This window comes from Sorex araneus, chromosome 2, assembly GCF_027595985.1.
Source record: "Sorex araneus isolate mSorAra2 chromosome 2, mSorAra2.pri, whole genome shotgun sequence".
Lineage (NCBI taxonomy): Eukaryota > Metazoa > Chordata > Mammalia > Eulipotyphla > Soricidae > Sorex > Sorex araneus.
Window position 1 is genome coordinate 146,805,946 of NC_073303.1, and position 14,414 is coordinate 146,820,359.

Genomic DNA, 14,414 nt, shown 5'->3' on the forward strand with positions numbered 1-14,414 from the left:
TGGGGGAGGAGGCCCAGTCCCGATCCAAGCTGGCCTGGAGCTCTCAGTCATGGGTTCCCACATACTTCCATGCTACAGGCCCTAACTGTGTCTTTTGATCTCTTTTGAGATTTATGGGTCTCTGAAATAAGGCCAATAAAAGAGCATATATAGCTGAGCTGGAGGTGGTTTGTGGGTGTGGCTCCCACATACCTAACTTTTGGCCATTTAATTTCTTGGTAAACTTGGCCCCAAGTTGCTGGGGTCTGGCCTAAGGCACATCATCAATTTGGGGGTATCTGGAAGTCTGAAGGGACCATCAGACTGCTGATGTACTTGGCCCACATGTCCATAGCCCCTCTCTTTCTTATTTTTAATGAATCACCTTGAGAGACACAATTGTGAAACACGATTGTGAATGGGATTGCTTTTTTCATGTCCCTTTCCTCTGACTCATTGTTTGCATATAGGAAGGCCATGGATTTTTGGGTATTGATTTTATGGCCTGCAACTTTACTGTACAAGCCTATTGTTTCTAGGAGTTTCTTAGTAGAGGTTTTAGGCTTCTCTAAATATATTATTATATCCTCTGCGAATAATGAGAGTTTGATTTCTTTCTTTCCTATCTGGATGCCCTTAATGTCTTTTTCTTGCCTAACAGCTATTGCAAGTACTTCCAGTACTATGTTGAATAGAAGTGGTGAGAGTGGGCATCCTTGTCTTGTCCCTGATCTTAGAGGAAAGACCCTTAGTTTTTCCCTGTTGAGGATAATGCTTGCCATAGGTTTGTGGTAGATGGCTTTGACTATCTTGAGGAAAGTTCCTCCAAAACCCATTTTGGTGAGGGTTTTCATCATGAACAGATGTTGGATCTTGTCCAATGCTTTCTCTGCATCTATTGATATGATCATATGGTTTTTATCTTTACCTTTGTTGATATGATGGATTATGTTGATTGATTTCCGAATGTTAAACCATTCTTGCATCCCCAGGATGAATCCCACTTGGTCATGGTGTATGATCTTTTTGATAGGTTGTTGGATTCTATTTGCCAATATTTTGTTGAGGATCTTTGCATCGGTGTTCATCGGGGATACTGGTCTGAAATTTTCTTTGTTAGTAGTGTCTTTGTTTGCTTTTGGGATTAGGGAAATATGCGCCTCATAGAAACTGTTTGGGAGAGTTCCTGTTTTTTCAATTTCCTGGAAAAGTTTGATAAGAACTGGCAGCAGGTCCTCTTTAAATGTTTGGAAGAATTCGCCAGTGAATCCCTCTGGACCTGGGCTTTTGTTTTTGGGGAGACTTTTGATTACAGTTTCGATTTCCTTGATATTAATGGGTCTGTTCAAGTTTTCCAGGTCTTCTTGGGGAAGTCTTGGGAGATTGTAGGAATCAAGGAATTCATCCATTTCTTTTAGGATCTCTCATTTTGTGGCATACAGACCTTCAAAGTAGTCTCTGATGATCTTTTGAATCTCATTGGTTTCTGTTGTGATGTCCCCCTTTTCATTTCTGATTCCGTTTATTAGGGTTCTCTCTCTCTCTTTCTTTGTGAGTCTTGCTAGTGGTTTATCAATCTTTATTTTCTCAAAGAACCAGCTCTTGGTTTCATTGACCTTTTGGATTGTTTTCTGAGTTTCCATGTCGTTAATTTCTGCTCTAATTTTTATTATTTCTTTCCTTTGGTCTGGTTTGGGTTCCTTTTTCTGGTCCTTTTCTAAGATCTTGTGCTGTGAAGTCAAGCTATCTATGTAGGCCCTTTCTTCCTTCCTGAGGAATGTTTGGAGAGCTATAAATTTTCCCCTTAACACAGCTTAAGCTGCGTCCCATATGTCTTGGTAGCTTGTGTCTTCATTCTCATTTGTTTCTAGGTATCTTTTTATTTATTCCTTGATTTCCTTCATGACCCACTCATTGTTCAACATTGAGTTGTTTGATTTCCAGGTGTTTGATTTGGTTCTCCGTGTCTGTGTGTGGTTAGCTTCTATCTTCAGCGCATCGTGGTCTGAAAAGATGGTTGATACAATTTCTATTTTTCTGATTCTATTGAGGTATGTTTTGGGGCCCAGTACATGGTCTATTTTGGAAAATGTTCTGTGTCCACTGGAAAAGAATGTGTATTCTTTCTTTTTGGGGTGTAAAACCCTGTATAGGTCTATTAGGCCTCTCTCTTCAATTTCTTCTTTCAGAGTCAGTGTTTGCTTGCTGAGTTTTGTTCTTGTCAATCTATGCAGAGGTGGTAAGGCCGTATTGAAGTCTCTGACTACTATTGTGCTTTTAGTGATGTCCTCTTTAAAGTCTGTTAGGAGTTGTTTTAAGTATTTAGCTGGTCATTCATTAGGTGCGTATATGTTTAAGAGTGTGATTTCTTCCTGTTGTACATATCCCTTGATAAATAGAAAATTACCTTCACTGTCCCTTTGAATCTTTTTTAACCTGAAATTTATGTTGTCGGATACTAGTATGGCCACTTTAGCTTTTTTGAGGGAGTTGTTTGCCTGCAGGATTGTTTTCCATCCTTTGACTTTGAGTCTGTGTTTGCTCTGACTGTTCAGATGTGTTTCTTGCAGTCAGCAGAATGTTGGGTTTAATTTCCGGACCCATTTTGCCACTCTGTCTCTTGATAGGTGCATTTAGGCCATTGACATTGAGAGAGATTATTGTCATGGGGTTTTGTGTCATCTTTCTGTGTGGTTTTTGTTCTTATGGGGTTCCTCCTTGTCTTACAATAGCCCCTTTACACCTTTTAAGTTTGGTTTTGAATCTATGAAGTTCCTGAGCTGTTGTTTATCAGAGAAATAGTGTATGGTTCCTTCGAGTTTGAGTGAGAGTTTAGCCGGATAAAGTATTCTTGGTGAGGCATTCATTTCGTTGAGTTTTTTCACTATGTCCCACCATTGTCTTCGGGCTCGGAGGGTTTCCTCTGACAGTTCTGCTGTTAATCTGAGGAGTGCTCCTCTGTATGTGATTTCCTTCTTTGACCTTGCTGCTTGCAGAATTGTGTCTCTATCCACAGCATCCTTCATTCTGACTATGATATGTCTTGGAGTCTTTTTATTCGGGTCTCTTTGCTGGTACTCTTCGGACTCCTTGGATCTGGATACCTGCCTTTTCCAGCTCTGGGAATTTCTTAGCAATGATGTCTTTCACTGTGCTTTTTCATTGGGGTTACTTCCCTGTGCTTCTGGTACTCCAATGATTCTTATGTTGTTCCTCTTGAGGTCATCCTCTAGGACTCTGATTCGCTCTATAGCAATTTTGAGGTCTTTTGCCATTATTTGTTGTTGTCTGTAAACTTTGTGCAGCTCATCTTCAAGCTCACTGATTCTGTCTTCGGCTGTAGTCATTGTACTGTTGAGAGCATCTACTGAGATTTTTAATTCATCTGCTGATTCCTTTATTTGTGTAACTTCTGTTCGTAGCTTTGAAATTTCTGCTCTCATTTCTTCCTGCATTTTTTGGTAGACCACTCCAATGCTTCATTCATATCCTCCCTTAATTTATTGGATGTCTGTTCCATGGTTGCTTGGAGTATGTTAACTTGCCTCAAGATTTCCTCTCTGAATTCTTTATCTGAGAGGTCGTAGATGTGAGTAGCCCCTGTTGAGGTTTCTGGAATCTTATCTTCTCCCTCTCTTTGTGGAGGGGATTTTTGCTGTTTCTTCATATTTTATGGAAGTATAGAGTTGGAACCTTGTAGTTGTCTATTCCTATTCCCTCTTGCTGTCGCGGGGGGTGGGGAGGGTGCACTCTGATTATGCTATTTCTGATGGCAGCCTTGTTCCTATTCTAGAGTTCTTTACTCTCAGGTGCTCTTCCCTGATTGATATGGGGCCTCTAGTGAAGGCTTAAGGCTATGTTCTCTTTACGAAGGTTTTGCCTACCTTCTATTATTCACTGATAGTTTTTGTGAAGTTAGAATAAGCTAATGGGCTATTTTGCATAGAGTGATTGAGATGGCTAGGGTGATTTTGAAAGAAACAGACTATACCTACTATGCTAAAGCAAGAAATAACTGCAGCCCACCACTCTGGCAGGGGGCCACGCCCCTTTTGAGACCACGCCCCTGAGATACAGGCCACACCCCCAGTATCCTCTTGGGATTACCTGGAGAACAGGGGCAGTATTAGGGAGCCAGGCGGGAAGGCGGGGTGATGGGAGGCGGGGCTGGGCGGCTGCTGAACGACACAGGCCCAGGCGGCCGCATGGGAACACCCTCCCCCCATTTTTTTTATTAGTTTATTTTTAATTAGAGAGTCATCATGAGGGTACAGTTACAGATCCATACATCTTTGTGCTCATGCTTCCCCCATACAAGGTTCGATAACCCATCCCTTCACCAGTGCCCATTCTCCACCACCCGTAAACCCAACATCCCTCCCCCCATCCCCAGTCCCGTCTCCCCCCACCCCACCCTGCCACTATGGCAGGGAATTCCCTTTTGTTCTCTCTCTCTGATTAGGTGTTGTGGTTTGCAATAAAGGTGTTGAGTGGCCATTGTGTTCAGTCTCTAGTCTGTATTCCGCCCGCCTCACCCTTCCCCCACATGACCTCCAACCACATTTTACTTGGTGGTCCCTTCCCTGAGTTACCCAGAATGAGAGACCAGCCTCCAAGCCATGGAAACAATCTCCTGGTACTTATTTCTACTATTCTTGGGCGTTAGTCTTATAGTCTATTATTCTATATTCCACAGATGAGTGCAATCTTTCTATGTCTGTCTCCCTCTTTCTGACTCATTTCACTTAGCATGATACTTTCCATGTTGATCCACTTATTTGCAAACGTCATGACCTCATTTTTTCTAACCGCTGCATAGTATTCCATTATATAGATGTACCAGAGTTTCTTCAACCAGTCATCTGTTCTAGGGCACTCGGGTTTTTTCCAGATTCTGGCTATTGAAACAGTGCTGTGGTGAACATATAAGTGCATATGTCACTTCGACTATACTTTTTGGCTTTTCTGGGATATATTCCCAGCAGTGGTATTGCTGGGTCAAATGGGAGCTCAACCTCTAGTTTTTTGAGAATCGTCCATACTGTTTTCCAAAAGGGCTGAACTAGCCGGCATTCCCACCAGCAGTGTAGAAGGGTCCCTTTCTCCCCACATCCTCTCCAACAGCGGTTGCTTTTGTTCTTTTGGATGTGTGCTAGTCTCTGTGGTGTGAGGTGGTATCTCATGGTTGTTTTGATCTGCATCTCTCTGACGACTAGTGATGTAGAGCACTTTTTCATGTGCCTTTTTGGCCATTCGTATCTCTTCCTTGGTAAAGTTTCTGTTCATTTCTTCGTCCCATTTTTTTGATGGGGTTGGATGTTTTCTTCTTGTAGAGTTCAACCAGTGCTTTATATACCCTTGATATCAACCCCTTATCTGATGGGTATTGTGTAAATATCCTTTCCCATTCTGTGGATAGTCTTTGTATTCTGATCACTGTATCTTTTGCGGTGCAGAAGCTTTTTAGTTTAATGTAGTCCCATTTGTTGATCTCTGTTTTTACTAGATTGCTTAGTTCCGTGTCATCTTTGAAGATAACTTTATCTTCAATATCCTGGAGGGTTTTGCCGACCTTGTCTTCAATGTACCTTATGGTTTGTGGTCTGAGGTTGAGGTCTTTAATCCATTTTGATCTGACTTTTGTGCATGGTGTCAGGTCGAGTTCTAAGCCCATTTTTTTGCATGTGATTGTCCAGTTGTGCCAGCACCATTTGTTAAAGAGACTTTCCTTGCTCCACTTCACATCTCTTGCTCCTTTATCAAAGATTAGATGATCATACATTTGAGGTTGTGTGTGGGGATATTCCACCCTGTTCCATTGGTCTGCAGCTCTGCCTTTGTTCCAGTACCATGCTGTTTTAATTGTTACCGCTTTGTAGTAGAGTTTAAGGTTGGGGAGGGTGATGCCTCCCATCATCTTTTCCCCAAGAATTGTTTTAGCTATCCGTGGGCGTTTATTGTTCCATATAAATTTCAGGATTGCTTGCTCCACTTCTTTGAAGAATGCCATGGGTATCCCTATAGGGATCGCGTTAAATCTGTATAATGCTTTTGCACCCTCCCCCCCATTTTTGTGGTGGTTTCTTTACAAAATTTATTCTGTAGTTTTAAATTTGACTTAATTTTCATTTAATGTAGTTCAGTTTTCTTATTCTTGCTTTTGTTTCCCTTCAAGTCTTTATTGGATTTCAAGATAACTTTGTGTGTTTCAAGATAATTTTGTAGTGTTGTGGTTTGATATTTTTGGCATGTAATTATATGCCAAAGTTTCTCAACACTTTGTTGAAGATGCTTTCATTTCACCATTCAGTGGATTTGACTTCTGGGGAGGCTATAGTTGGATCTAAATATGTTTGGGCTTATTTCTGTACCTTCTATTCTATCCCATTAGTTTGTTTGTCTTTTCTTGTTCTAATACCATACTGTTTTATTTGCTATTCTTTGCAATATAGCTTGAAATCAGAAAGTGTGCTGCTTCCATTGTTCTTTTCTTTCAGAATTTCTTTGACTATCCTCGATCATAAATTTCTGAATTGTTTGTTCTACTTGCTTAAAAAAAATGGCACTGATAAGGTAGCACAGTGGATAGGGCATTTGCCTTGCATGTGGCCAACCCAGGTTTGATTCCTCCACCCCTCTCAGAGAGCCCGGCAAGCTACTGAGAGTATCCCGCCCGCACGGCAGAGCCTGGCAAGCTACCCGTGGCGTATTCCATATGCCCAAAACAGTAACAACAAGTCTCACAATGGAGACATTATTGGTGCCTGCTTGAATAAATCAATGAACAATGAGATGACAGTACTACAGTGCTAACATTAAATCTGTAGATTATTTTAGGTAAGATGAATATTTTTTTTCTATTTTATTTATTTATTTATTTATTTATTATTAGTTTATTTTTAGTTAGAGAGTCAACGTGAGGGTACAGTTACAGATTTATACATTTTTGTGCTCATGTTTCCCCCATACAAAGTTCGATAACCCATCCCTTCACCAGTGCCCATTCTCCACCACCAGTAAACCCAACATCCCTCCCACCCTCCCCAGTCCCGTCTCCCCCCACCCCACACTGCCACTGTGGCAGGGTATTCCCTTTTGTTCTCTCTCTCTGATTAGGTGTTGTGGTTTGCAATAAAGGTGTTGAGTGGCCATTGTGTTCAGTCTCTAGTCTATATTTGGCCCGCATCACCCTTCCCCCACATGACCTCCGACCACATTTTACTTGGTGTTCCCTTCTCTGAGTTACCCAGAATGAGAGACCAGCCTCCAAGCCATGGAGACAACCTCCTGGTACTTATTTCTGCTATTCTTGGGCGTTAGTCTTATAGTCTATTATTCTATATTCCACAGATGAGTGCAATCTTTCTATGTCTGTCTCTCTCTTTCTGACTCATTTCACTTAGCATGATACTTTAAAAATATGGAACGCTTCACGAATTTGCGTGTCATCCTTGCGCAGGGGCCATGCCAATCTTCTCTGTATCGTTCCAATTTTAGTATATGTGCTGCCGAAGCGAGCACAAGATGAATATTTTAATGAAGGTATTAATTATTTAGGTAAATTTTAGCGGAGTTTTTAGAATATTCTATGTATATTATGTCATTTAGAAAAAAGCAGCAACCCTCTTTTCTCAATCTGGATTATTTTTGTTTATTTTTTATCTAATTTCTCTGGAAATTGATTATAAGATTACATTGAAAAGTAATGGTTGGTATGAGCATTCTTATCTTCATCCAGCTCTTTTGTGAAAATCTTTTTGTTTCAATTTTGAAGTGTAATATGTGGCTTTAGTATGCTCAACTTTGCTACTTCTATTTTCAATTTACTGAGCATTGTTGTTGTGTTACATGGGACTTAGCAGACTAATATCAAGAGTAAAACTCCCTTAGTAAAATGATAAAAAATATAAGTTTCACAGAGATGAGAAAGATAATATGCTATGAAAGAAAATGAAAAGTTAAATAGAAATATTAAGCCATAGTAAAGAGAGAAATATAGGTAAATATTTGAGTTGGAAAAACAAACACAAACTAGCACTAATTATCCATCACTGTCACTGTCACTCTGTTGCTCATCGATTTGTTCAAGCAGGCACCAGTAACATCTCTCATTGTGAGACTTATTGTTACTGTTTTTGGTATATCCAATACGCCAGAGGTAGCTTGCCAGGCTTGCCATGTGGGCGCGATACTCTCGGTAGCTTGCTGGGCTCTCTAAACACGTTTGACTGCATGAAAGGCGAATGCCCTACCCGCTGTGCTATCACTATAACCCACTATATACATAAATAAATTAAATTATAAAATTAAAATATGGGAGAAATACATATGAACCAGTACCCCAAAATTTAAAAATAACTAACAGGCATTAATTTAATAAATTTATTTTTAAGTTTTATTTATTATTTTTTTGCTTTTTGGGTCACACCTGGTGATGTACAGGGGTTACTCCTGACTCTATGCTCAGGAATTACTTTTGGCTGTGCTCAGAGGACCATATGGAATCCTGGGAATTGAACCTGGGTCAGCCGCGTGCAAGGCAAACACCCTATCTGCTGTGCTATTGCTCCAGCCCCTATTTTAATAAATTTAAAGAGAGAAAAAGGGGAACTTAAGAGTAGAAAATCCCTGAGCTTAATTTTTTATAGAGATCAATGTGGCAATGTCATACATTTTTCCTGCCATCTATATAATAGATTTTATAAATAGTATTAATATACTCAATTTGTATACTGGGCAAGTAGAATACATTTCCTTCATTTGTTTTAAGGAAACTGCAATATGCCTACAAATCTTAATTTTGTTTTCAAAGCTTGGGTATTATACTAATTAATGACTTGTTAAGTTCTCTGATTAGAAAGTCCTGCCCACCCTTAACTCACAATCTATTTTCTTATTTTTCTTGTTTTTTTTTTGTTTGGGGGCTACACCCAGCAATCCCCAGGGGTTACTCCTGACTCTGCACTGAGGAATTATCCCCGTGGGCTTGGGGGACCAAATGCGATGCTGGGGGTGGAAGCTGGGTTGGTCGCATGGGAGCAAGCACCCTACCTGCTATACTCTCTCTCTGGTCCAAACTCCTAATCTGTTTTCAGCCATATGCTTGTGGTATAAGCATAGTTAAATTTTAGAAATAATATAATGGTTACTGTCACTGTCACTGTCATCCCATTGCTCATCGATTTGCTGGAGCGGGCACCAGAAATATCTCCATTGTGAGACTTGTTGTTACTGTTTTTGGAATATTGAATACACCATGGGTAGCTTGCCAGGCTCTGCCATGCAGGCGGGATACTCTTGGTAGCTTGCCGGGCTCTCCGAAAGGGGTTTAGGAATCAAACCCGGGTCAGCTGCATGCAAGACAAACGCCTTACCCGCTGTGCTATTGCTCCAGCCCCATAATATAATGATATCATTTACAAACATGCATTGTTTTCTTACAACTTAATTCTCATGGAAATTGTTTTTAGCGGTGCAATTAAGTTATTAAAATTGTCACTATCATAAATTGTTATTTTGCTTTTTTAGATTTCGTGATTCACTGGAGAGTGATGTTATTGTGGTCTGTGCCATACAAAGTAATCACAAGATAACGTCCTATAGACTTGTAAAGCCTTCCAAGTATTCCAAAGCCAAGCGGTCAAGTCTAGCAGAGAGAAGAACCAGTAAATTTGAAAGGTTTGATAAAGATGGAATTGGAAGAAGGGACAGTAGAAAAGAATCAGGTAGCCTGAAGTGACAAAAGATGTTTTCATATTAAGATTTCAAAACTGAATTGTCTTTGGTAGGGTGGTGGGGTAGCAACTTTGAGCCGTGTGTGTGTGTGTGTGTGTGTGTGTGTGTGTGTGTGTGAGAGAGAGAGAGAGAGAGAGAGAGAGAGAGAGAGAGAGACAGACAGACAGACAGACAGAGACAGAGACAGAGACAGAGAAACGAAACAGAGATAGAGACTTAAGCTCTATTTCTTATCTACCTTTATTTCTCTGGAATAAACCAGCAAGAGAGATGGGGAATGTGTTATGGCTGAGAATGAAAGCTTGTGTTTTACCTGCAAATGCTTCTTGCCAACTTTCCTTCCTAATGTACAAATCCTGTTCCTGTGACTGAAAGTAGGTATCGGTTGCCACTAATTTCTTTTCCTTTGTTCCACTCTCTCTTTGCTTTCTTTCTCATTTCCCTTCCCTCCTCTTCCCTCCCCTCCCCCTCAGGGATTACTCTTGAGGTACAAATATTTTCATTACTGTCAATCATATATTTAATGCATACATTATTCCAACACTGCACGTATCACCAGGGAGCCCCCTTCCTTCCACCAATGTCCCAAGGACCCCTCCCCTACCTTCCCCCACCATGTAAGCTTAGTTCTGTACGTAAAACTTCAGTTCTAATAGTTTTAACCATTTGTTTTTTCTTTACTATGTTTCTTTCTTTCTGTTTTTAATCTCAAATATGGGAGAGATATCTTTTTCCTTTTTATTTATTTTTTATTACATAGTGATACACAGATATAGATGAAAAGAAATTTCACAAAATTTTAAATCAGTGATAAGTTGATGAAGCCACATTTTTCAAAAAGTATCGTCTTAGAGGCAAATTTTTAAAATATTATCAGTTATCCTATATGAATACATTGTAAAATTTACATTAAATAGGTCAATCCCACAAATGTAAAATTTATCAAGAGGGAAGAGAAGTAAAGTCTAAACAGAAAATATGAGTAGACCTATAAAAGTGTAAAACTGTTTTAAGTATAGAAGTGATTTTATATGATGAAATATATTATAGATAATGCTTAAGTATCTGTATCAATAAATACAAGATTGTAATAAAAATCTCCATGGATATAAAAGCAAATTGATCAGACATAGAAAATTCAGTATAAATGAAATATTAATTCATTATTAAAAAATGTGTAAAATCCCTTAACTGGCTAGGAGTAGATATACTTTGTTAATCTAAGATACGGAAGCCATAAGTGAGTTTGTGGCTTTGAAAGTTTGTCCTGTCCTTTATTATTTCTTTTGCACCTATGTTTAATCTTTATCTTTTTTTAAAAAAATTATTAGTGAATCACCGTGGGGTACAGTTACAAATGTATGAACTTTCGTGTTTACATTTCAGTCATACAGTGATCGTTTACCCATCCCTCCACCAGTGCCCATTCTCCTCCACCAATGTTCCCAGTATCCCTCCCACCACCCCCAATCCACCCCCCACCACCCCACCCTGCCTCTGCGGCAGGGCATTCCCTTTTGTTTTCTCTCCTTTTGGGTGTTGTAGTTTGCAATAGAGGTATTGAGTGGCCTTCATGTTTTGTCTATGGTCTACTTTCGATACACATCTTTCAACCCAAATGGGTCCTCCCAACATCCTTTATTTGGTGTTCCCTTCTCTAGCTCAGCTGAGATCAGCTTTTCCCCCAGCCTGTGAGACCAGTTTCCAAGCTGTGGGGCAGACCCCTGGTCCTTATCTCTACTACTCTTAAGTGTTAGTCTCCTACTCTGTTACTTTATATTCTACAGATGAGTGCGATCTTTCTATGTCTGTCTCTCTCTTTCTGACTCATTTCACTTCACATGATACTTTCCATGTTGATCCATTTGTATGCAAATTTCATGACTTCATCTTTTCTAACAGCTGCATAGTATTCCATTGTGTAGATGTACTACCAAAGTTTCTTTAACCAGTCATCTGTTTTGTCCTGTCCTTTAGAATAAGCTTCTTTAACACGCCTTGCAAAACTGGTTTCAAAGAAATGAATTCCCTAAGCTGCTGCCTGTCCGTGAAATTCTGTATTATTCCTTTAATAGAGCTGTTGTGAATCTTTTGAGCTTTTCTTTATGTGAACCGTTCTTTTATGATCTTGTTGCTTTCAATATTTTGTCTGTCTTTGGTTTTTGTCATTCTGAGCGCAATGTGTCTCCAGTTTTCTATTTCTATTTTGCTGGGATGCTTTGGGCCTCTTGGATCTGGATATTTGTGCTCCTCAACTCTGGGAAGTTCTTATCTATAATTTCTTTAAGTATTCTTCATCTAATTCACCTGCCTATTTTTCAGGGGCTCTAACGAATGTTATATTGTTCCTCTTGAACTCATTTACACCATTCTCTAGTGTGATGTCCATTTCCAAACTTTCTTTTGCTGCCTTCCTTTGCTTTCTAGAGGTTTCATCAATCTCATCTTGGAGCTTCTTGATTTTTTTCTCGGCTACTGCTATTCAGCTACTTAGCTCTTCAATTGAATTTTGAGATTTTTTTTTAATATGACCTACTATAATCTTTCTTTCTGCCATTTCTGCTAGTATGGTAGATGGGCGGAGACTGTCCACCACCACTCTGAGAAAACCCAGAGTTTTCAGCCCTCAAAACTGTGTATCTGAGAGTTTCTTTGGCTGAATGTCTCTGCAGAAATTAGTTGTGATGCAGCAACGCTTGGTCATTTGTGTGGTGGTTGTTGTAGGTGCAGCTTTCAGGGCTTCCTCGGGGCAAGGACTAAGCCTGCACCTCCTCCTTGAAGGCACCCAAGAGTTCTCAGACCAGTGTACCTGTGAATTTTATGCCTTGCTTTGGTCTCTCTTCTGAGATGAGATGTGAAGCTGGGAGGTTTACATGGCAGCGACCGGGGGATGTCTGTGTAGTTATTTATTGACAAAACAATTTTTTAACCATAGGTTTGATAGTATATCTCCAACCAGTGTTTATATTGGCCACAGACCACTGTAATTGAAGTATGTCACCTCAAATTACATGTATCAAACAGGATTCATTTAACTTTCCCTGACTATAAATATTTGCCTTCCTCCCCCACACATATTCTTCCCTACCTTCCCTTCATTATTTATTTATTCTCTAATAACTTAACGCATGTTTTATTCTGACAATTTTTAAAATTTTTAAAAATTTTTTAATTAGTGAGTCACAGTGAGGGTACAGTTACAGATTCAAACATTTTGTGCTTGATTTTCCCTCATGCAGTGTTCGGGAGCCCATCCCTCCACTAGTGTCCATTCTCCACCACCAATGAACCCTCCCAAACCCCAATCCCATCCCCTCCACCCCACCCTGCCTCTCTGGCAGGGCATTCCAATTTGTTTTCTCTCTCTCTCCTTTTGGGTGTTGTGGTCTGCAATAGGGGTATTGAGTGGCCATCATGTTCGGACACTAGTCCACTTTCAGCGCGCATTTCCCTTACCACGTGGGATCTCCACTCACAATTTACTTGGTGTTCCCTTCTCCATTTGGTATGATTTTCTCCCAGCGTAAGGCCAAATTCCAAGCTATGGAATCAACCTCCTGGTATTGTATACTACTATTCTTGGGTATTAGTCTCCTATCCTGTTATTTTATATTCCACAGATGAGTGCATTCTTTCTATGTCTGCCACTCTCTTTCTGACTCATTTCACTTAGCATGATACTTTCCATGTTGATCCACTTATATGCAAAGTTCATGACTTTATCTTTTCTAACAGCTGCATAGTATTCCATTGTATAGATGTACCAGAGTTTCTTTAACCAGTCATCTGTTCTTGGGCACTCGGGTTTTTTCCAGGTTCTGGCTATTGTAAACAGTGCCACGATGAACATATAAGTGCAGATGTCATTTTTGACTATACTTTTTTGTTTCTCCAGGGTATATTCAGAGAAGTGGTATTGCTGGATCAAATGGAAGCTCAATTTCTAATTTTTTGAGAAGCATCCATATTGTTTTCCAAAGGGGCTGGACCAGTCGGCATTCCCACCAGCAGTGCAGGAGGGTTCCTTTCTCCCCACATCCTCTCCAACAGCGGTTGCTTTTGTTCTTTTGGATATGTGCCATTCTCTGTGGTGTGAGGTGGTATCTCATGGTTGTTTTGATCTGCATCTCCCTGATGATTAGTGATGCTAAGCATTTTTTCATGTACCTTTTAGCCATTCATATCTCTTCTTTGGAAAAGTTTCTGTTCATTTCTTTGGCCCATTTTTCTGATGGGGTTGGATGTTTTCTTCTTGTAGAGTTCAACCAGTGCTTTATGTACCCTTGATATCAACCCTTTATCGGATGGGTATTGGGTAATGGGAAATACAGCTTTATGAGATGGGTATGGGTAACGGGAAATACAGCTTTCCCATTCTGTAGATTGCCTTTGTATTTTGGTCACTGTGTCTTTTGCGGTAAAGAAGCTTTTAGTTTAATATAATCCCATTTGTTTATCTCTGTTTCTACTAGATTGCTTAGTTCTGTGTCATCGTTGAAGATACCTTTAGCTTCAATATCGTGAAGGGTTTTGCTGACCTTGTCTTCGATGTACCTTATGGTTTGTGGTCTGATGTTGAGGTCTTTAATCCATTTTGATCTGACTTTTGTGCATGGTGTCAAGTCGAGGTCTAAGCCCATTCTTTTGCATGTGGTTGTCCAGTTATACCAGAACCATTTGTTGAAGAGGCTTTTCCTGCA

General features: G+C 40.0%; 1 protein-coding gene and 1 non-coding gene across 2 annotated transcripts in view; one reads left to right on the plus strand and one right to left on the minus strand.

Annotated features, from left to right (window-relative positions):
• The window catches only part of CFAP44 (cilia and flagella associated protein 44), a 121,790-nt gene that overhangs the window by 60,264 nt on the left and 47,112 nt on the right, over positions 1–14,414 (plus strand). The window contains exon 24 of the mRNA XM_055124508.1: positions 9,508–9,704. Within this exon, the coding sequence (XP_054980483.1) occupies positions 9,508–9,704 (197 nt within the window). The remainder of the gene's footprint in view (positions 1–9,507; positions 9,705–14,414) is intronic.
• Positions 7,394–7,500, minus strand: LOC129402779 (U6 spliceosomal RNA). Its single transcript, XR_008628823.1, has one exon. It is a non-coding gene; the product is annotated as a U6 spliceosomal RNA (small nuclear RNA).